Source organism: Leguminivora glycinivorella, chromosome 4, assembly GCF_023078275.1.
Source record: "Leguminivora glycinivorella isolate SPB_JAAS2020 chromosome 4, LegGlyc_1.1, whole genome shotgun sequence".
NCBI classification, from domain to species: Eukaryota; Metazoa; Arthropoda; class Insecta; order Lepidoptera; family Tortricidae; genus Leguminivora; species Leguminivora glycinivorella.
In genome coordinates, this window is record NC_062974.1 from 17,998,772 (window position 1) to 18,023,923 (window position 25,152).

A 25,152-nucleotide genomic window follows, 5' to 3' on the forward strand; every position below is an offset into this window, starting at 1 on the left:
TGTTATAATTTCACTCGTCACATTTGTAAATGCATTTGCAGGTCCCGCTTCGGTCTGTACTTGGTGGACTTCAAGAGCCCGAAGAAGACGCGGACGCCCAAGCGCTCGGCGCGGCTGTACACAGACGTGGTCGCCTCGCGGCGGCTGCCCGCAGACTATGACCCTGAGGACTTCTCCGCGTTCTCCGGAGCCGCCACGCTGGCTCCCACTCTGCTACCCCTCCTAGTCCTCTACAGGCCTTAGTTACCCTACACACCCTTTGTAAAAATCTTTAAATTAAATTACATTTAAATATTCTTAAGATTCATTATCAACTTGATCCCTAAATTAAGCTTAAGCTAGCACTGAAGAATCCGGGCGGCCTAGCCGCTTTAATACTCGACGGTCATAAGCTTGCTGGCGTTGTCGCGCGCGACGTCGCGCTTCAACTGCGCCTGGATGGAGGCGAAGGACTTGCCCTTGGTCTCGGGCAGCACGACCAGCATGAACACCAGCCCGAGGAGCGAGAATGCTGAGAAGCCCCAGAATACTGTGTAAATGCCACACGCGTCCTTGACCACCTGAAATTAAAACATAAATACATTTATGTATCATCAGGATAGCTCTACCACATGCTATAATAAGGTTCCTTAAACATGAAATAAAAATAAAAACATAGGTACTCGTACAAAAGTATTTTTGCAATTTCAATTAGAGAATACGAGTAGGTAATATTTAAACTGTGGGACAGTTTAATTTTTGTATCAAGCGGGAATGTCTGATAAAGATTTGGTAGCTCAGTAGACCGCTGGAGTATTGATCTAGAAGCCATGAGTTCAAGTCTCAATCGAGGCAGTAAATTTGCCTCTTTAAAATTTATCCTGAGCATAGTAGAATGGATTTTTTGGGTACTGCTTTTAATTGTGGTAATAGTGTTTGGATAGGTAGTATTTACTTAAGTTTGCTATGTAGTATTTACCTGGAAGAGTTTCTGAACCGCAAACATGAAGATTCCCGTGTAAATATGCGCCACACAGGAAGCGTATAATTTGACATTAGTAGGGAACATCTCTCCGATGATGACGTAGGGCACCGTTGACAACCCTATGGCGTAGCACACGATGTACACGAGGATAGAGGCCACTGGCAACCAATGCAGGAACTGCACAGATTCCTTGTCCGCTTCGTAGAACCAGTAGAACGTTCCAAGTGTTCCATTCATGAGCCCCACTCCGAGAGCAGACAGTAGAAGCAGTGGTTTCCTTCCAACTCTGTCTACAAGGCAAACTGACAGCACACATGTCGCGACTTGCACGCAGCCCACCATAATGGATTCCACGTAGGGTTCCAAGTGTCCAGATTCTGCGGCGCCTGAGCTGTTAGTGGACGCCGTCTGGTTGAATATCACCTGAGCGTACGCAACCACAGCGGCACTGCCACAGAGTTGTTGAATCGTGAACACGCCCAAACTTATCCACATTGCTTTTCTGTTCGTCGCTTCTGTGACAAGGTCGAGCCAGGATCCTTTGTTCTTCATATCTTCCTGGACATTGATCTCGATGTTTTTGAGTTCTGTTCTTATGTCTCCGCTGCGTAGCATTCTTAGGGATCTTTCTGCTCTTTCGCTACGTTCAAATTTTAGGTAATAGTATGGCGACTCCGGCAAGAATATGAAGCTTAAAACGAATGATATAGGTAGGATCAAGTTGATGCCGGCTAGGGTTTGCATCGAGACGAAGGGTCCGATACAGTACTGGGCAAGAATACCGACCTGGAATGAAACAAACGGAATTATTAGAAAGGTATTACCTATAGATACATGTTCGTATTTTGTACACGTGGTACCTATACCTAACTATTTATTGAGTTTAATAATAATCTGAGTAAGACTAGCGAAACAAGTAAATCCACTTATACATTTCAGTTCCAACTAGAATTAACTTAGATAATAACTGAGATTCTTGGAATTTAAGCTGGCTGTCAGAACAACGGTAAGTACCGTATATATTCGTGTACCTACACAACTACGTAATCGAGAGCATTGACTGTTATGAAAAATTGTGTCTCGATCCCTGTAACGAGTTAAACTCCATATATCTTAATAGTTATTGTTTAAAATCCGTCTCATATTCTCCGCCGGGTACAGGGCCGGCAAAGGCGGAGTTTTCAAAGTAAATAGGTAGTCGAAATGTAATCAAGACTAGCTGTACACTACACTCTTTGTGTCTGAAGTCGGCAAGTCATGCGCGATATGTAATTAAAGCAATGAGTCACGTTTTGCGCGCGTGTGCGTCAGATAGAAACGACGAAACGACACACAGATAGAAACGACTAATGAGAACCTTTGAAATTGTTAAAAGCCTGAAGCTTAATACCTACAGTATATGACAACTAAATTACCCTTATCCTTAATTAGGCTTATAAAGTGTCAAATACGGCAGTTTCCGCCAATAAATGGAAATTTTAAAGCTTAACAAAACTTAGACTATAATCCTATGGATTGTTAAACTTTTAGTTACTTACTAGACAACTTTACCTATAACTTCTTAAATAACCTACCCAAATACAGAGAAGAATTTACTCCTAAACATTGTTATCTAATTTCACCGAAAATTACCTAACTACGTAAGTATCTGCCCCAATTTCGATATTATTCGGTCCATTTCAATTGCTAAATTTCAGAGCTATCTTGTGCATAGGATATTCGAAGCAATTGACCTCAATGACGCGGAATATCTGCCGCAAGGTGTGAGTACAGGGTGCTCGCATTTACCGCTTGAAGCGTTAGTGCATATGGTGTTGAACATCTAGTTTCCAGATACTAAAGACAAATTCAGGACGAGGACTTTTGTGTGACTAAAATAAGTCTCTTTGGCGTGTAGAACACTTTCTTGCGTCCGAATGTTTAGTAATTAGGCTTATAAATTTTAAACTACCTAATAGAGCATTTTTGTAGTACTAGGTGGAAATTAATATGTACCTACAATTTCTTTTTCATTGAGATTCGTTGAATTCTTGTTCGTGGTAAAATCGTCCTGCCGGAGCGAAACGTATTGTTTAGTACCGAACAATGCATTATTTATGGCCGTCCGCCGTAAGTATTTAACTTTATTATGTATTCAGGTGGTTATCTTCCAAAACGTTAGCAAACACGTGTTGTTTTGTGTTTTTAACGAAATCTTGTGGATTCCGATCTAGGATAAAACGACAGGTACATTACTTAGTAATACTATCATTTAAAACTTAATGTAATTGTAGAACGAAAACATTAATAAACACACATTAGCGCAATTCTAAATATATTTCCCCATTAGACATTTGTTCGGCTGTCGCCTTCTGAAATCGACATCGCCTTGCACTTAGCGTTACGCTGTCGGTTGTAAAAGGCTTATATCTACGCACTTTGATCGTGAAAAGCCTGAAAGTTTTCCCGCCAGTGTATGGTGGTAACAAAACTAACAAAGGCTAAATTGGCTATTGCAATTGAGGGCTATGGTGCATTTGTGGACTTTTTACCGTCTAATGCCTGATTGATTTCAGCTCTTTGAGCTTAGAATGTCAAGTAGATTTGACCCTGATGATGAAAAAAAAAACAGGGAAAATGGTATGAAAGTTGTTCTTATACTTACTAAAACGTACCGTGGACAACTTTTTAATAGAAAGATGGAGAATAGGTACCTACTCATTATTATAGTGAATGAGCCCACAAAAGTGTAGTTCTTCTCTCATTCTCTTTCTAATCTCTCTCTAATAACAGATTCTACTCTCAGAACTCTTTCTAGTAACAAATTTTCAATATTTATTTTATAGAAACCATTCAAATATACGTACTTTATTCATGAGAGTGATGAGCGTGGAAAGAGCCCCTCTGACTTCATTGGTGGCAATTTCGCCGGTGTACATTGGTGCCACGGTGTAGACGATGCCGTAACCTAGCCCGGAGAACATCCGAGCTACGTACAGCAGAGGCACAGACTTGGCCACTATCACCAGGATCCAGCCCAGGATGAATGGCACGGCCCCTGGAAATTTAGAGTGAAGAGTTTAGAAACTTGGTAGATGAGGCTGAATGAATAGTTAGGCAGGGTGTTCTATTACTAGGGAAAATTCTGGAGGTAGGTTTTTAATAAGTACCTACATAATTATACTATGTAAGTTGCTATGCCCTTACAGGGTCTGTATTGCCTGCTACAGATATGTAATGTGTAATATTACTGCAATAAAGATATTTGATTTGATTTGATTTGATTTGATTTAATACGTGACGAGTGTATGTTGACGTTCTACGTAAAAAGAGGCACTAGGGTACATTACATAGAATATTTGTATGTGAAACGTAGACAGATGAGGCTAATATATTAAAAGTAAGTAGAAGAAGAAGTATATGTATAATGGCAATTAAATAACACGCATTCTCGTAACCCAGTTTCATATGTGATATGAAAAAGGTGAACCGATTATGCACAGACCAGACTCATGTGTGATTTGCAATGGCAAGATATAGCACTAGCTCTGTTTTTTTATTGGAGTTGATAAACATATGATTTCATCGCTCTCTTTACCAAGAATATTTCAACATAAAGCGTTTAAACATTACAAATAATCGTTTGTCTTTTGTTCATCATTTAGAGCATTTTCAATAAAGGGACAAAATCTAAAAATAACGAATTAAAGTCTGCGTAGGTTTATTCATACGGAGGATAGATTAGCTTACCAAGTAGTAAGGTGGTCTTTCGTCCAAATCTGTCGGCGAAGTAGGCGGAGGGTACAGGCGTGAGCGCGGAGCACAGGATCATGATGGAGGTGATCCATGAGCCCTGGTCGGCGGTGGTGGGGATGGAGCTCTCGCTGGACAACAGGTATGCCAGCGTGGGGGACGGCCAGCCGTAGCAGGTGCCTGCGGTTGCGGTGATGAGGGTTGCTGGAATTGAAAAGAGTTACACTTAATAATCATTGTAGAAGCGCTGATGTTTAATAAGTATTTTAAACAAAGAACATAATAGTTTGGTTATGATGCAGGCGATGTCTGATTGCATTAAGGGTAGGTACTAGGGGTAAGTTCGCTGGAGGATAATTAAATGTCAGTTATTCGGCTCTGTCGCATTTTACCTATATAACTGACATGTCGATATTGTCCGTGATATTCAGTGGGTTCCTTAAAACTTTCTCGTTAAAAAGCCAGAATCTAAAATACCAACGCGCAGATGTCATACTGATAATATAGCAACCTTTTTCATTAGGTTATCTTCTTAAGCTTACAGTTGTGTTTATTAAACCTTGTTTATGCAAGTTAGGAACTAAATAGCAGAAAAAAACACTAATATTTAACCTTGAAATTTTTGATATGCGTCGTTACGTTACTAAAAACATTAAGCGTTAAAAATAAGCATTATTTTTCTATAACACGAGGATAATCATAACAAAACACAAACAAAAATAAGAAAAAGGTTAGGCGATGAAGTTGATGTTATTTTGTAGGTATAAATGTAGGTATTTAATAATAGTGTGCCTGTGTACATAAATAAAACATGCGTTGGTACTAAAGGTTATTTGTGTTTACAATGTAATGACAAAAGCATGCCAAATTATTAATCGCTAAATTGAAATTAATCCAAATCATCTATACATTCATTGACATACTTATTCATAATTAATACTCTCAAAGTGGGATAGGCAACAACGCTACGAGTTGAACGCTATTACGCTAGAAGTTATTTCTTTAAGATAATTAGACATACAATTCATGACATGTTTCACGAATTACGATATAAAATATTAACATAATAATAATAATTTATGTATTTTATTTCGATAGACAGATTTAACAGAGTTGGTTACATTTATTAGACCTAAGGCCACTTGCACCAACGAAAATGGTGGGTTAACCCTCCATTTAGTTGCTCCCTTAAGTAGTTGTTGCAGGAAAAAGCCTCTTAAAAATTAAGTACCTTATATTTAAAATATATGCGTCAGTGTTTTGGTGCATAAATGTATGTTTTCTGCAACGTTAATGGCACTGATTAGTGAACAAGAAGGCGATTTCACTCGAAAATGGCTGTGTAATGTGTTAATAGATTACTCAGAGTTGTGCAAACTAACTAGGTGCATTGCCCTCTAGGTGTTCAAGGGTTGCCAACTATTGTAGGTACGTTTACATGGATGTTCAATTATTAAATTAGAAATAAAGGTTATTAGAACTATTTTCGTGACTTTTTGATATTTTTGAATATAATTGATAGCATAACGACGACATCCAAAAAATTGCGGATCACAACTGGATGAGACTAGCTCAGGACCGGGACAAATGGCGTACTAGAATGAAAGGCCTATGCTCAGCAGTGGGCGATAAAGGGATGATATGATGATGATGATAAACGTCACAGAAAAAATAAATATAGAAAGTGAACAGCGCCCGCAAACAGTTACTAGAACCAAAATTTACATACGCTTTCCGTGTTGTTTACGCTATCGAGTAACATATTAGAAAACGTCAAACTCATGGTAGAGCCTCAGGAGTATTAAGTTTTTAACCTCCGACGCAAAAACGACAGACTGTCTGTCTGTGTGTGTCTGTCTGGCATCGTAGCTCCCGAACGGATGAACCTATTTAGAATTTTTTTTTTGTTTAGACCTGAATTAGGCGAGTGTTTTTAGTCATGTTTGATTGGAAATCGCCCACTAGGTATGTCGGTATTTTTTTTAATTAGCAATTATTCAGGGACAGGTACGTTTAGGTAAATAACAGTTAAAAAAAAACCGATATACCGAGTACTAGCAGAGAGATAAACTACATATACCTACAGAGACTGACATGGATATTTAGTTGTTTAAGTCAACACCTCAGTATTGAACGAAAATACGCAATACAAGCAACCCTTGTAAAATGTGTAGGTATTCTGAATTCTGCCTACTTAGAGTGTAAGTAGTGGACTGTTTACATAGATAAGGAGTTAAGTAAGTAAATAATGAAACATGGGCTTAAGATAATACAATTAATACAAGTGCGTTAATGCCACATTATGTTATAAAACAATCGTTATTTTACACACTGATAAAGACCGTAAAGTACTATTAATGGGACTGCAATTGCTAATTGATACATAATGCCTACTCGTGATATTATTATCCAATGCAGATTAAAGGATCCACCTCCATTTTTATAGCAAGTAGCAGACAGTATATTTTTTTAATTCCTGAAAATTTTCATGAAATTACGGTACTTATTTATCTTTTTTATATTAGGGAGGAATTATTATTGTGCAACAAAAATACCACGAACATTTAAACACAACAAATACACGAACGGGAGAATTTTCTGAATAAGGAAATTATATTTGGCACATTGCTTACAATATTGCAAATTGTATTACATTCGCCATACAGCTAACAGACCAGACTAAAAACAATATGCGGTCTTTTCTAAGTTTGGGAGGTCATCAGGTACTTTTTTTAACTTTCTTTTTTGAACTTCTTTTGACAAACTAATGATATCCCTTTGTGTCTTGAGGTCAACAGTCAATATTTTTGCTTTTAACGCAAGGGAGAAATACGTACTTAAGTAGATGTCGGAAAATTTATCGGTTTCGGCATTTCCGGCCGGACACTAATACCACGAGGGTGTGAATTATGTTTGCTCCTTCTTAGTAATGTTTGCATAAATATGGGTTATTAAGTATTTGACCGCTAGTTTTCGAACGTAATATGTAGATTCCTCGCTTAGTCAATAAACCTCAAGCCGTCCAGGTGGGAGTCGAGCTCGAACACCGAGAATTCCGTAGGTACAAATTAACTTCTGGTTTAAAATTAATAATTTAAAAATCATATGCTAACTTTTTTTAATGTAGTAACGCTCACTGTACATTATTTACTTAGGATATACTTTTTATTTACTCGTGTATAATTACACTATAGAGTTCTACCTATATATGTTGACGTACTTTGCCGGATAATGATCTACCTCCATGTTTTAACATCCTGTAATTAAACCAATTAAGGCATCTTGAACACATAACCAAGTTACCCACAGTATATACTTATATAAAGATACAACTATGCTTCTAGGCAAGACAAAGACATATCAATATCACACAAACATGCTAATTAATAGTTATTTTAGGGCGTTTAGCAAAACAAGAACTTCAAGAATGTCTGACCTACATGTAAACACTGTACTTACAGGAAATTCTAGGCTGTTAGTACTCATCTCATTCCACTGTATGTATCTATTTGTGGAAATATTTTATTTGTATATTTTTCCTTAACATAGGCAAGCAAAAGCGAGCTAGAACTGTATTTTACTTAATATAAGTTAAACCACATAAGAAGGTACAACAATCAACTTACAACTCACATCAGTTTTCCTTGTCGGGAAACTTCTTAGCCATGGTTACCCCATTTGAAGCAAAGTAGGTTAATTTAATTCGTATAAGTAGTATGATGACTTAGCGGTTACAATGAAACGGGCTATTAAGATTGATCGAATCCCAACTGGGTTCTGCAGAAAGCAATTATTCAAGTACTGAAATAGTCAGCTGGCCGTAATGTGCGTCACAAAGACATAACCTTTTGCCAAAACTTTGGGATGTTACGATCCGTATTTCTGTGAAAACCGCCAACGACAGCCAAAATTGTCATGAAAATCATTAGGTTCCTAATACATTTTGTCATAAAGATACAGCATCTAGCTTTTTGGCTACTACTAATCAGTCAGAGATTTGACGTTTGGCATCATTCCTACCAACAACATAAGGTTCCTAAAACATTACAAAAATAACGCTAATAGTGCGACTTAGCATTACAAACAAATGTTGTCTTCAAAACAAAGTTGAACGAGCTAAGTTTTAAAATATGTGTTTAAAATATTTTAGTGAGGACGAATAAAAATTTTACTTATATACATCCCAGTTAACCATTAATTCAGTCAAGGAAACATTTGTTTACGCATACCTATAATATATATATAAGTAATATTGCCTCGCTTAAATTAAACTGATAACAAAACGTGGCATGGACCTATAAAGATATTAAATTTGTAAACTCGCCCCGTAAAACTCCTCATCTCTAAATAATTAAATATTCGAATCTGGTTAGCAATTTTAGTCAGTTCTTCCTTATTTTAAAACATAATATTAACTCAGCCATGGTTCTTATACTTTTGTAGCAGGTACCTACAAGAAGTAATTAATGTATCCAATTTGATGGATTTGTTTGTAAATTAACTATGTTCCGTTTGATGGTTTACGACTTCTGTTCTGGCTTCCAGAAACGAACGTTTGTCCAAATTGAACACCAGTCATAAAATACCCATGTTTTAAAGCATATTTTAAATACATTATAGGAATATTATAGTTTTTTAGGGTTCCGTAGTCAACTAGGAACCCTTATAGTTTCGCCATGTCTGTCTGTCCGTCCGTCCGTCCGTCCGCGGATAATCTCAGTAACCGTAACCACTAGAAAGCTGAAATTTGGTACCAATATGTATATCAATCACGCCAACAAAGTGCAAAAATAAAAAATGGAAAAAAATGTTTTATTAGGGTACCCCCCTACATGTAAAGTGGGGGCTGATTTTTTTTTTCATTCCATCCTTAACGTGTGATATATTGTTGGATAGGTATTTAAAAATGAATAAGGGTTTACTAAAACCGTTTTTTGATAATGTTAATAATTTCGGAAATAATCGCTCCTAAAGGAAAAAAAAGTGCGTCCCCCCCCTCTAACTTTTGAACCATATGTTTAAAAAATATGAAAAAAATCACAAAAGTAGAACTTTATAGACTTTCTAGGAAAATTGTTTTTAACTTGATAGGTTCAGTAGTTTTTGAGAAAAATACGAAAAACTACGGAACCCTACACTGAGTGTGGCCCGACACGCTCTTGGCCGGTTTTTATTTGTAGTATTTTACTGAATACCTCTACAGCGTTAAATTGGTTAGGTAAACGTGTTAGATATTGAGGTCGACTTCTACAACAATTTCGATATTTTCATAAAAATATATTTTAAAAGAAGTTTCAAAACATTGGGATAGTAAGGAGTAATGTGGTTGCATGTGTGTACGGACAAATGTTAGTTTTGGGAGCGGTCGCTCCCTTGTTATCGGGGCCGCTGTTATCGCCGTTCTTATGGAAACTTCTGACCACCGCGACATGTGTTCCCCGCACACATATAAGGCGATAATAAATCGGATGCGTCAGTTGCTATCTGTCTTAATGAAATATACAAAGTATCAACATTGCTCAGTGTTAGATTACGTGAGAGCTTGAAGGCTTGAGGAATGTGGCATTATTTGTGTTGAGGCTAATGAATACAAGGAAAATAGTATGTTTTAATACAGTTAGGTTATGCCCTGTATGACCTGTATCCATCTGTTTGTGTTAAAGACGCGGAGAATATTATGATTAGAATGTAGAATTTATATGACACGTTGAAACTTTCTTAATTCACGTTTGTATGTATTGTATTTCTATGTATAACATTAATTATTCACGTACTCATTGTCGGACGTTAATATATAATTGCAAAAATACACACTAATCATGACATGGGTGTAACACAACGCTGGCGTAGATCTGACTTGGAAAACGTGACTGAATCCGTGTAAATTGAATAAGGAGACAGACGGACGAGAGTTTTGGAATATAATTCAGTATGCCACGTCGCTTGCCAGTTGGCACAATCAGCGTTTGGTCGATGTACTTGCGCGATTACATGTTCACGATCAGCGTGTGTGTAAATATGGTATAAACTCACCTTGCTGTTTCATGTAATCCTAGTATCAAATGTACGACAGGAAATTGGCTAATTATCAAACATGGAAAAGCTTTCAAAATAGCGTATTGTGATGGCAGACGCAGAACGAAACACCTAGAACATTCTTTCGACAATTGTATTGTTCAGTTCAGTACATTATTATCCTTCCGAGATCGTTGGAACAGGTGACACACGATAGCGTAAAACAAAGTTCAGTTCAACTTCTGTATGGTGACTTGGTGAGACTGTACGAAAACATATCGTACATAACTTGTAAATAAAACGTTAGCCTAGAGCAGTTTCATTATTTTAGCATCATAAATGTTGTCGCAGGAAATGATGGTATCGTACTTGTACTATTATAAATATCTATATTCTATGGTATATATCGTGTATTAGAGTTTATACAGCCGTAGTCGATTTAGTATTTATTGTTTTGGCTATTAGGCATGATACGAGTTCACTGTGGTTAATAGAGCCGAGTGCGATAAGCAGATATCCGGACGGTCACCGCGTTCTTGTTATTATTTGATTTTGTATATTTTCCGGAATATTGTTTATTTGTTGGCCTCACTACACTCAGAATATCGTCCACCGACATTCTCCAAGCGTAAAAAACGATACAGAGAGTAAGACTTATCTACTGATTACCTGTACGGAAGACTGTTAATATAGCGACTGTCAAATTCAAGTTCCTAACAGATTCCAAAGTTAGACATTTATTGTAGTATCATGCTTACATAAGTTACATGTTTATCTTTGGCTTGTCACCTTCATTGCGGCGCACCTTATGTTCTGATATATTCTATCTACGATTTAAGAGAGACATATACGTAGACATTGACTGGCGGATAAGCCATGTCTTCAGTTGTAAATATGTCATCTCAAGGTGTCTACGTTCACATGGCTTGGGTTTATCCAAGGGAAGTTTGTGAATTATTTGAGTCAGATTTCCTTAAGATTTTCCGTTCGCACGGGAATATGTGAAATAAGATGTTGATTGACGCGTCAAAGTCGTTAAAACAAGATGGTGGGGAAATTATTGAAGTGACAGATGGCGTTGAAAGCCGGCGTCTAGACTAGACGCAAATTTTTTAAATAGCTTTTTTTTAAGTTCGTAGATATTTTGTGTGTATGTAGGACATGTAGGTTGCCGAGGAAAGCCGACGGCGGGCGCCAGGCCACATGACCTGCCGGCGGTGGCGAGGTCGCGCGAGGCGCGGTAGCGGGGCGTGCGCGGGGCGTGAGCGGCGTGGCTGCGCGCCGGTGACGTAAGCCAAGCCATCACCTACAGCGCGATACATGTGTAATGTGGAGTAAATTCTCTCTCCGCGTGACTCAGAGTCACTCACTTTTCACATTTTATCAACTACAGACACAATCAGTCTACTCGATGGAATAACTAGATAACCTTTGTCTCCGACGAATATAGCAGGACAGATAAGCTGATGACATTCAGCAACGAGGTATTGTGCCGCTGAAAATAGTCGTTCGAAAGAATTTACTGTTTATAATGAATATATTGTAGCTGCGCTATAAAATACACACCGCAAAACAATGCACGTTAATTACTGCCGATTGTTTCACCGAACATGTATGTGTTTTTCCATAGCAAAAAGGTCCTTAAGCTCATTGCATAAGGACCTTTTAGGTGGGAAACATCACATGTATACGTAGGTTATGTATTGTACCAACATGTGCTCAATAAGAGCGACGTATTCCACGTTGCCAATACCTCTAGGTTAAGTGGTTACATTATAAGTGGCAGTTTATATGAATTATACGATTCGTAATATGCTGAAAGATATATTGGCTTTTATTAAACATTCGATACGTTTGAACTTTGATCTTGGCAGAATAAACAGATGTGTGTACGCCATCAGAATTTGTACCCAGGCTATTTCGCTCGGTGGCCTGTCGAATTATTATTAAATCGACGCTCCTTTTGTAGACGCAAATAAATAGTTAAATAGGTATTCAACGTTTTAAGATAACAATTAACAGTGTAAAAAAAATATAATTTTACAAGCGAACGAAAACGAATTTTTTAAATGCGGGCAGCGGCCATTTTGGATCAAGGTTATTTTAGTACCTACAACTACATATTCGCATTATTTGGCAGTCGCTTTGCATATTATTGTAAATGTAAAAAATCGGTTCTAAGGCAGCGTTCCCACTTATGCGTCGCGTGTCTCGGGGCGCGCAAGGGGCGTCCGCGCCACGCCGCTTAAGTGTAATTCAAAAAACGTTTCCTCAGTACATTTTGTATAGGAAAGACGTTAAATTCACTGTTTTCGTTGGTAGTTTGTGAGAACTGAGTGAGCACATGTTAATGACTGTATCTTTTGATTTATCTTTTTACAAATTCAGAGATTCGTTTTACAATTGTTTTAGAACTTTTACTAAATGATCAGCATATTTTTTTTTATTTTCGGAAGGTGCTCACTCAATCCACACGCACACCGTTATTAATCTCTTAATTAGATTATATTCGAGGAGTATCAGCGCTGGAAGTCGCCAGCTATATGCTGAGGTGAGATCATTTTGAGGCACTTTCTCTTTTTTCGACATATGTTGCGAATAGATAAATAAATTATATTCTGTATTATTAATATTTTCATAAGTCCATGTTAATGACAGACAAATAGACGGACAGAGCGGCGCCATAAGGGTTCCTTTTGTACCTTTTTGGTACGGAACCCTAAAAAGTACTAAGAATCAATTTGAACCGACCGATACCAAGGGTTAAAGGGCACGGCACTGGCAAACTCTTTGAAAAGCTCACGGCTTCTCAGTCACGAGACAGGTTATAAATACTCCGACGCGCGCACGTGCTGCGCGCTTCCTCAGACACCGGCCTCCAGCGTGCGGCTAGACGTGTCATGCTACTTTTACTTAACGGGTATGCTTCGCGAAATTTATTCTTTGAGACGTTTTGTATCGAGCCCAAGCGAAATTTTGTCGCTTGACATAATTGAACGCTTTGACTGGTTATTCGTTAGGTTATAAGCAAATCTTGTGCTAATAGTAAGCGAAAAAGTGGCTCATGAGAACAAGGCACCATTGGGTGTTCAGGATTAATAGCCACGGAAAGGGCGCTCTTTAATTATTTATGCGTTAATACGTTACTGAAAATGCTTAACTGCACTACTTATTTGAGTACTTAAACATATGTTTTAATTATGTATGTATGTTGGTGTCTTAGATCTTACAATACTTACAATAATGCATATGCAAAAGTATACTTTATATAAGTACCTATACGAATTGAGGATGATTTTAAAGCAGTATTGATATATAGATAATTTACTAGAAATTTATATTATATTTACTCAGCAATTACCAAGAACAGCATTAGATGAAGTCAAAAGAACAAATGTTTACTCAAGGAAAATGTTATATATAAAGTGACTAAGATAAATCACAAGTTAGAAACCTAGACTGAATGTTATGAACAAGCCATTCAAAACATTTGCTTTATACTTAGTTCATGTTTACAAACTTATATATTTAACAAATTTCAAGTGAAAGTCTGAAAGAACACATGCCGAGCATTTTAGGTAAGTAATTATTTCTAAAAACATAAACCTATCTGTCATAATTTTAAGAGAAGACGATATCAAAACAAATTACGCAGTAACTAACGTCAGACTTTATATCCATATTCGTACTCGTACATTTATGTAGACTAGGTAAATATAGACATACTCCAGAGTGTACCTATTTGTAATTGATTGTTGTGTGTTTGCAATTGATTTAATAAGTTCAATCAACCTTCATCAATGACATTCTACGTGAGAAAGAATTATATTGCCATAATCATTTCGAAAAAAAAATCATTCTTAATCTCTCAAGGAGACTGTTTTATATTAGTTTGTACAAGCACTAATATTATAATGGTTAGAATATAGGTACCTGATAATACAATAGCTTACTTCGCAATAGTACTTCGCAGTAGTTAAACTAAAACTTATTTCGTAAGAATTTCACAGTTCCATTTCATAGATCGAACTTGTTATTCAGAAATATTCAGAATATGTACTTTTCTACTATAATCGTAAAAAGTTCACACGTAAAGCGTTTTCACATATATCCGATCCGATCGATGTTGAACTGCCATGCTGATTTCTTTTTACATCCCTCCGATATCCGATGATCGGATGTGAAAACGCTCCTAAATTTGTTTTTGTTTGTTTTCAAGTTTTTTTTACACAAAAACGCATGTTCACGATAATTCGCACGAATCGCACGGTATTTAGCCGTCCATGGATCCGGTTTATCTGCCTGCCGGTTGTTATTCCCATTGTCATTGACAACCCGAGCATGAGCCTCTGAGAACAAATTGGTCTCCTGTCCTTCCAATAAATTAGCGCTCAATTATGTACATATATGTATCGTTCTGGGAAATACTCGTTATGTGCAAGCAATATGATATGAGCCAGTGCATTAATGAAAAAAAAGTCATAGCATTTGTGAATTTCTGATCTGGGGGCCGATTTTTGAGTCTCACTGTCACTAAAGTACCGGTTGAAAACGGTGAATTGCCTATTATTTTCAGTGACAATTTTCTGAATTCGAACGCCGTGAGACTCAAAAATCGGCCCCCTGTTTTTCCAATGTAAACATTTTTTTGACTGCAATAACTACCAATTGCGTTTTTAATTAAGTGGCGATCTCTGCAGATGTTCGGTACGGTCATCAAACGATAGCCGACCCTGCTCTATTACTATCCCTATCCCTATATCGACATCAGCAGAATCTGGTGATACAATGCACCAAAAGAATCTGTCCATTAACACTCAAAATTATAACACTTTAAGTTCTACCGCTTTGTACACATATTTAAAGTAAAAAACTAATATAAAAATTCTAATAATTGGTTTATAATGTAGAGACGACCAACATAACAAGCTCTAGAAATATCTAGAGCTTGTTATGTTTCCTTTTTCTATTTTATCGAAGAATAAGCTTCTTAGGTACGTCGACACGTCGCCGAAAAACCTAACTTAATATTTTTTGTAACGGGAAAGGTTGAATTTGTTCCAGTTGGTTGAGTAATTGACATAAACATGATTTGTGTGAAATTGCGTATAAATGTAGTTTCTTCTATTTATTTTGTCTTAGAAACGCTCTAAAGAATAAAAATAATGAATGATAAAACCAGACAAATAAGTAATGGTGGTAGGTGGAGGTGGAAAATTTTATATACCTACATAATGGACTTTTAAATTCATAGTAAAAAATAGAATTGTGTTTTAGCTTTTAGTATTTTTGATTTTCACATCGTTTTCCTCGTATCTCTTAGTTCACAATACACATTGAAAAAGAGAATGCGTTTTTGTGTAAAAAAAACTTCAAAACAAACAAAAACAAATTTAGTAGTAATTAAGTAGATACCTAATTGAAAACACGTGATATTATGAAAACAATTCTGTTGTGAATGGTTTGTTAATTCGACAATTGATTGAAGGTTATTTCATTGTGCCATTATTTCTGGTCGCCTGCGACGTAGTTCGTAAATAACCATGTAAGAGGAGAATCATTTAGTAACACTTCGTTCGATACGTTTTAATAGACTGTATCAAATAATAGCTTCTTAAAGATGTAAAAAAATAAGCATTTGGGTGATTCTCCGAGACCCTAATTTTCAATGTCCGGAGGCTTATTTCACTGAAAACTTTAGTTTAAAATCCTGTTTTTTTTTTCAGAGATACTTTATATCTCTAGTCGACTGGGACATCAATTAGCTTTAGTATAAGGTCATTGTAATTTTTTATATTAAAAAAATATATCCGTTATTCTTACTACTCTGTCGTGTCCGTTCTCCATTTTTCTCTAAACATGTGATGATAACTTCAATTCAGTCATCTTAACGAATATTTTGATTGAGTACATGGATACATTATTAGTTACTACATTACTAAAATTTAACAAGTATTTTTTTATCTATAATTTTGTATTTAAAATTTAGGAAATAAGAGATGTCCGCGACAAAATTCTTATTTCTCTGGTGCGGGCTTTATTCGCCTGTATCGTAAACGTATTGAAGATTGTAGACAAACTTCCCCCCGCGGGGAATAATCAGTCGCGTTCGGAACGTGGTACGAGGTGGAAGTTTCGGCTGTTGCACGTGGCTCCGGAATTACGAAGGTAAATATCTTACTCCTCTGTCCGTGGTTCAGGTATCATTCTTATTACTCTGTTCGGTTTTTTGGGATTTGTGTAACTTTTAAAAATGTACTTTTTTGCTTAATTAATTGCTTTACGTACTATCTAGTCATATTATTAACGACAGCCGCGTTGTACATACACATTATGAATCATTGGTTTTTTTTCGATAATTTCTTATTCCTTTGTCCCTTATTCCTATGGATTTTGGACAATGGAATAAGAATTTCCTAAATTTTTCTTGTTTTTCTTAACTGACTTTCAAAAAGAAGAGTAGTTTTCAAGTGATTTCCTATATTTTAAAGTAACTTAATAAAAAAAACTTACATCTTTTTAAAAATATTAATAAAAAAAACCTGTGCCTGTACCTGTGTGGTGACGGGTTAAGAATTTCACCACCCCCTTTCTTCCCGTGGGAGTCGTAAAAGGCGACTATGGGAGATGGGTTAAATTGTGGCGTAGGCGAGAGGCTGGCAACCTGTCACTGCAATGTCACAGTTTGTCGTTTTCTTTCAACCCCTTATTTGCCAAGAGTGGCACTGAAGCTTTAGTAGTTTCATGTGTTCTGCCTACCCCTTTACGGGATACAGGCGTGATTGTATGTATGTATGTATGTATGTAATAAAAAAAATTAGACCTTTTTAGCACCTAGTGCATTTACAGTCTGAATGTTATTAATAAAAATAAATATAAAAATATTCTAGAATACTTTTTTGATAGTTTTGTGAACAAAAGTACAATATATAATTTATAAATATACGGTTTTTTAACATTTTTGTTAACCTATCCTGACTTATCTTATTCCTCTGGGCCTAAATTTCTTATTCCTCTGGACCAAAAAGTTAAAATGAATTTATTTTATGAATGAGTTCACAAAAATATGGGCCAAAACCATAGTTATGTCTAAAAATAAATCTATTTTCACAAGAGTATGTCCTTATTGGTCAAATTTCAAAAATAAAAAAGGACAGAGGAATAAGACAAAAAACGCTGTCTCGTAGAATGACCCATTTATGTTATTTACGTATCAACGTTTACTCAATTTGTTTTTTTTTTATTGATCTCTTATAGGTACTATCAGCTGCAAAAGTGGATGGTGAATTAGTCAATGAATTCATTCATAATTTCTCCATGCACTTTTACAGCTGATAGTACATACCTCCGCCCCATTACCTCTAAAGGAATGGATAATTTATTAGTCAAGAGACTTCCATCCTCTCTTTTTACTTTCTTACGAAGGTAACTACTATTGTATATGGTATTTTTATGCTTAATATATGTTTTGTGATAAATACAATACATATATTTGTATGTACAACATTCTAATAATGCCTTCGTATATTATTAATTATTATACCTTTCATATATTTGTCCCTCCATACATATTTTTGTTTTTGAACAATATATTTTCTTAAATCGGTCAACGTAGTTAAAACATTTAATTTGACGTGTAACGACGTCAATAATTAATATTTTAATATGTAGACTTTGATTAAGAAAGTCTGCTTCATTTGCAAACTATTGAACGGAGAGTGTGTTTAGCATTTAATTATTAGTTTTTTGTAAAAATATTATAAACATTTCATGAATTATGAATACATAATTACTATGTAATTGCTTTCAAGTGCGCGACTGTGACGATAGTGAACTAATTAACATTCCTAAGACGAAACTTTTTGGTCAGTTTAGACTTTAGACGATGGGAAAACTGGGTGACTTTGGGAAAAAATTGGCAGCTCTGTAGTTTAAAAAGTCCTTGCGCTGCTACCCGACTACACAGAAATACATTTCGACGGCCTCATTCGCGCGATAATCTGCGAGCATAAAAACTAACAGCTCTTGTATATTTCCTATGGACCAATTCGATAAGGCAACCTTATCAGAAGGATTAAGTACCCGTGTCGTATGGCATAATGCCAACCAATGATTAAGTTGAATCCGTTTATCTCCCACTGCATCGCTGCGCACTGCATTCGGCTTGAGGCCGCGCTAATAAAGAGAGTTTATCTCTACGATTGCTGGCTAACCTCAGCCGGCGAATTTATTTGAAAATGCCGGCAGTTGCGGTCGGGACCCAGTTTCTGAATAAACTACAACATGAAAAGTAGATTGAAAGGCATTAAAGTTATACGCTTCAGCTCAGTGCTTTAAATACGTATTGTATATACGTGTTGTATTTTCTCGTTATTACCCGATAGTTAACAACTTTGATGACGTCAATTGGTTTATCAACAATTGCACGGGAGGCATCTGCTTAATGAGCCGCTGTAATTGGAAACTCTAGTGTTTCAATCTATTGCCCGTAATTCTCGTAAACAAGTTGGAATATATTGCGTTCATTTGTTTCTTTATAGCCTTGTAGTCTGATGCGTGAAACATACATATATATATGTTAAGGAAATAAACAAACAATCCTCATTAAGTATACCTAATGAGGTATAATACTCATATGAATTTTACGGGATCTTTGAAGTAAATAGAAAACATTTCCACAAGCGATTCTACGAAGGAATTGTCGGAGTAGAAACGAGTCATTGCAACGGCATTGTTTATAAACAGCAGTCGTCAGTTCGCCGACGGGAGTGCTCTCTCTTGGCCACTCGAGCGAGCGAATCGCACGAAATCGCGACATCGAGGACTGCGAGCTATCTGATGTCATTGACATACGCTCTTACTGGCCTGATAGGTGTCCATTAAGCGGGAATCGAACGGCTCCGGCAAATGTAAATTACAACGTGAGCGCTATTTCAAGGATTTACGTGAACACTATGCTATTGTGGAGAATATTGATTCAGCAGTGGTATCCTCAGTAGTTTTTTAACGTTTTGCTATTCAGGTCAGATTATGAAGAACTTTAACGACATAACGACCCATAAATTTAAGCCCATCTTTTGTTCGTAAATCTGCACTTTCCTTGACTGTATATAGTAGGCATGTAAGTTGAAACCGCCACACAAAGTCCTATTTTCCCTTATAGCTGATTGAACCAATTAATCTTAAGCAGGACTTGTAATGTAAGCATGAGTATTAGAGGTACCCCACGAAGAAACCATTAAGTTATTTTAAATACAGCAATGGTTCGTCCATCACTAAGGATTTGTTGGTCCAAACGGCGGGTCCTTTGTAGAGTTTATACCTGCCCTAAAAATTGTTCCGGGAATTGCAGCTCCAATCGGATTTGCTTTTAGGAAGAATAACGGTTGAAATGAAACCCACGACCTTAATGATAACGCGCGATATCGGACCCAATGAGACATTGACGTCTATGTTTAAAATGCTACGTTTTAATAAATTATTGGATATATTATATTTAAAAATATCTGTAAATAATTTTTCATAGGTAGATTTTCCAATGAAGTCTGACATAGTTAATATAGTTAGTATGCAAGTGAATTATTAGTATGTGTGCGTGTGTGTAGCTCAGGGAATGATTTTTGAATTTACTCCAATACTCGGTATTTACATTATTCTATTAAGTATGTATATGTAATTTAAAGAGATTTATTTCCAATTTTAACGGTTATTTCAGAAAAAAATAGCTTTAAAAATACAACTTAAAAGTAATGTTTTGTAAAGTTAAAATATATGGTATGTGCCTACTTTGAAGTCAGTAACCGATGATACCGCACTCGACAGCTTTCACGATTAAAGAATTTACTGAATTACATATGTATACAGATGCAAACTATGTATATTACTCATATTAGGGTCCTATTTTTCTCCGCTTAGGGTAAGGGTTAGCTCTAAGCTGAAATGGATACAGCTCCAATGGGAAATTAGCAATACGAATTGATTTGGCAAATGTTAGTCCGTTAGTATTTAACAATAAAATTTTAGTACAACCCTGTTACCATTGTACCAAGAAGGTAAAGGGACTAGGGAATTTAGGCACAGTTATTCAACATGTATATGCGGTGTACATAATTATATAGACCTAATTAAAAAGCTAATCAGAATAAATCCGTTGATGGAGGTGTAGGTAAATTTTTAACCTAATTGACTTAATTCCACGTTTTTATTTTTTTTATTTCGACTTGAAGTATTTTAAGTTTTGCATTTGTTATTATTGTGGTGAGTCACGATGAAATTCCTGTAATCAATCTGATGCGATCTAAATTGTTTGTAATGCCTAACCTCGTACTCGTACTGCTTACGGTACTTGTTTACATTGTATGTGTACCGAGAAATTAAAACTGTTTCATTGTCCTCAAATGTATGTTTTGTTTATCATTCAAGAAGCGTGTTATTAGGTTGTATGACTTTCAAAAGGATATACAAATTATAACTAGAGACTTCTAAGTGTCAAAAAGTATTGCTTCGTGTTGACTCTGATGATAACCTCTAATAACCTCAAATTACGCTGAAACGGTCATGTAGAGCCAGATTCCTTTCATGAATATTTAAACATATTGAAATAGTTGTAGGTATATTGAATCATATTTCACTAAGATTGTTACCATTCATTTGCGAATATGTTGAGGTTATAAGGTGTTATGGCGTACGGTTTCATAATTATGACAAGCGTGTAAGCAAACATACGATAAGCAAAGCTATGCATTAATGATTAGAATAATGTGTGTGTACATGAGTCCACATGAGTATTTACATGGATGTGCGCAACATGGCTCACATGCGTGGCGTGGCGAAAAATGATAGGTTATGTTAAACAATTAACTTACCACATAGTGCTGTTGCATATTCCTTCCAATGTGAACGAGTTTTGGCTGTCATTGTAAATGTGTTCCTAGTTATTTCTTGACTATTAATTTCTTACTGGACGTTTTGGAATGAGATTATCTTGAGCACTGATTATTTATAAATATATAAAATATACTAATAATTTGTATCCATTTTAGAATGTTAAATATATAATAATATTAACGGAAACTAGCTAAATATCACAATGTTATATATTTCGAACTAAAAATTAAATTGGGTTTGAAAGAAAAACGTTATAACTTATTAGGCTTCATTTTTGATGTTTTATGTGTTGGCTTGCTGGCTCATAGTGCGGCGAAACGAGTGTCGTGATAACGCGACGGCGGCGGGCGAGCGACTGAACGAGTCGAACGAGCGAAGCGAACGTATCGCGGCGCGGCGAGTACAACGGAATGAGGTAAATCGGCGCGGGCGCACGTTTTTGCTCTCTGTTTATCGCGCCGTGCGCGTCTCTACGCGGAGTAGCTCTTGTCGAGATAACAACAAGGTCGACATCGGCTCGCCGCCGGCGCCGAGCGGCTCCCGCGCACGTTGCTCGCTGGTGGAACGACCGTGCCTCCGAATGTTTGTGGAGACATTAGTATTTTTAGACTTTAGTCCAAAAATAATACTGACAATAGTTTGAACTGTACTGCACGAGACGTTTCATTGGCACACGCATGCAATAATTAAGCAACGGGAATACCCTAATAACTGGGGCACGCGGCGAGAAGGCTGCGTTTTGCGCGGAGTCTGTTGCGTAACGCGCCTAATTATAAAAGGAAGGTTGATCCAGATATTAATTATGATACCCACAGGTCCTCATTACATATTTTCATAATTTTCAGAAACGTATAACCAATAATATTAATATTCTAGCAAGCAAAAAAACTTTTGTGTAACTATGTAGGTAAATATTTCCGCAATGCACTTTTTTACAGGTTTTTTTTTATCTGTTTCCCTGTTTCTTGAAATAAGAAGGAGTGATACGTATTATCACACCTACAGAGGTAACTACTACCGAAAGGTCTAATTTTGAGTTTGAAACCCTAACAAATTAGAATTAGAAATGTTGATGTCTACCTCTATAAAATGGATTTTCTGTCTACAATATCATTGTCAGGGATAGAGAGATATAAAAGTCAAATAAGCATCATGTTGTACATGCCTGAATTCGCCCCTACATCTAAAAGGAAGTGACATATTATAGGAATAAGCCGAACTGTTGCCAAGAGCGCCTGGATGTGTGTGGGACATAAATGACGTAATCATTGAGATCTCACTGACCCTTAGAAGGTTAAGCTTACCAGCTGTTCTTGCAACGTAGATATCCTATATATCTACGTATTAAACTATAAAAGATTTGTACACATGTCTACTAACATGTTCCTCTTTTTCTTATGAGCTTTTTATAAGAGATATCTATACGAATTACAGAATATTAGACGACTTTAGTAATGGCAACTATTATATATTCTGTGGTAATGGCATTACAAAAAGATCGTTTTATCCTCTCGATAAAGTTTTTATAAAAGACTTCGATTTTTTTTCTCTTTCCGTCCCTACATTTACATAATTATTACGCAATATGATGCTGTCCTGTCAATCATGAATCCAGATATTCTGCCACCTCGCTTTCTTTTCAGTAACTGCGCAACGGAACACTTTATTCATTTAATATTTTATATATTTAAATCCTTTTAGACCATTATTTTTTATTCTATTGGCTATTTGTTGGTTTTATTGGCCTCCTTCATCTAGGTGCTGAACTGCTGAAATCTCCCTCTGTTGTTCCTGCGAAACAGAAGTAGAATGGACTTCCACGTGCACCCCTATCAAAGAAGCGCCGTGCTGCTATGGCAAAATAGACGCCTGTGTCAGAGTGGAAGGGTCGGTGGCATGGAAATGGAACTGTCTTGACGGGCGTGCCATAAAAGATAAGAGGCAAGGGATCTAATGGAATAACTCTTATTTCAGCAATTAAGCTCATATAACCCGGCAACCTTCAAATCAAGAGTGAACAGGCATCTTCTGGGCGAGCTCACTCCATCGTAGGCCACGTCTTTGCCTTTGGCTAGTCTGTGGCCAAGAGTAAGCCCATTTATAATAAAAAAAAAAATTGAAATGGCAGTGTACGCGCAAAATATTCGCGGAAATACTTAAGAGTAATTATAGTCTTTCAATCGTCCCCATAAAATAGTTATTTGTTATACAAGGGAGCAAAGTTGTATTTTAATGCCGAGTGTGGAATTAAAAAACGAGCAAGTGAAAGGATTCTATAGTTGAAACACGAGCGAAGCGAGTGGTTCGAGAATAGAATCCTGAACTTGCGAGTTTTTTAATACACGAGAAGTAAAATACATTTGCACCCGAGTGTAACACAAAACTTTTCCCCTCACTATTATAGCGAGGAAACTACAACGCAAAAAATGCGTTTATCACTACTTCCAGTAGTTCCACAGGTGGTAAATCATCTTTATTACTAGATTCACCTACTTTTATCAATTTTAAAGCAGTTAATTTGACTTTATTCAAGGTCAAATTACTTTACCCACTAGTGGATTAGACAAGGTCTGCAAAGATACAAATATTATAAATAGGATATAATTTATGTAGAAACTAGCTGTTTAGCGGCGTAAGTGAATTAAAGGCCACCACACCACATAAGATGCATAATGCATAAGGCTGCATGTCGTACACTACGTTACGAGTGTACCCGTTTGGCTACGCGTATACTTGCAGCAGTTGCAGCTGTTTTGAAAATGTGCATCGCGGGCAATCCCGGTCGTCCACTGTCGATGTCGTATTGTTAGTCCGTAAAAGTATAGCAGACTATCAAAATTAAAAAAAAAGATATCACAAAAAGTACAGTCCATGTTAAATACCATAATTATATAAAATGTCCTAAAAGCCTTCCATTGTCTTGAGAGATAAATATTAATTGTGAGTTTGAAGTACAGTATTTTTAATTTTAACCCCTGACGCAAAAACGAGGGGGTGTTATAAGTTTGACGAGTCTGTCTGTTTGTCTGTCTGTCTGTCTGTCTGTCTGTCTCTGTGTGTGTGTGTGTCTGTCTGTGGCATCGTAGCTCCCGGATGGATTTGGAAGCCGAGTTAGTCGGGAGTGTTCTTAGCCATGTTTCATGAAAATTGCTCCACTATGTCAGGGTATTTTTAATAATTTTATTTTTTTACTATGTAGGTCGCCAGCGGCGGTACAGTTCCTTGGATTCTACTTTTTTTTGTACAGCTACAACCACGGACTTGATTTTTAAACGAATATTTAAAGCAATAAGTGCGCTCCAAAGGAAAATTAAATTTAAATTGCTCTGAGAAAATTGTCCTTTTAGAAAAATGGAAACTACAAAATCAACATTTCTTCTTAATGTTAACGTAGCTGCGTTTCTGCTTATTTATTGCACAACTTTTTACAGCATAAATAATGAATTAATGACTCATTTATGAGTTTTGTCGATGTGTAATGTGTTTTTGTATGTCGATGCATGATAATCAGCTGAAAGCAACATGAAACTTGAGATAAAAAGGTATTCAGCTAA

General features: G+C 36.5%; 2 protein-coding genes across 2 annotated transcripts in view; one reads left to right on the forward strand and one right to left on the reverse strand.

Annotated features, from left to right (window-relative positions):
* The window catches only part of LOC125225107 (myrosinase 1-like), a 39,963-nt gene extending 39,667 nt beyond the window's left edge, over positions 1-296 (forward strand). The window contains exon 7 of the mRNA XM_048128661.1: positions 42-296. Within this exon, the coding sequence (XP_047984618.1) occupies positions 42-243 (202 nt within the window). The 3' untranslated portion in view covers positions 244-296. The remainder of the gene's footprint in view (positions 1-41) is intronic.
* Positions 232-21,921, reverse strand: LOC125225108 (facilitated trehalose transporter Tret1-like). The gene is made up of 5 exons (XM_048128662.1): positions 21,577-21,921; positions 4,694-4,900; positions 3,811-4,001; positions 959-1,750; positions 232-560 (listed from the first exon to the last, which is right to left on the reverse strand). The coding sequence occupies exons 1-5, from the start codon at positions 21,626-21,628 to the stop codon at positions 372-374; spliced, it is 1,431 nt and encodes a 476-aa protein (XP_047984619.1). The 5' UTR covers positions 21,629-21,921; the 3' UTR covers positions 232-371.
* Positions 21,922-25,152: the final 3,231 nt, after the last annotated feature.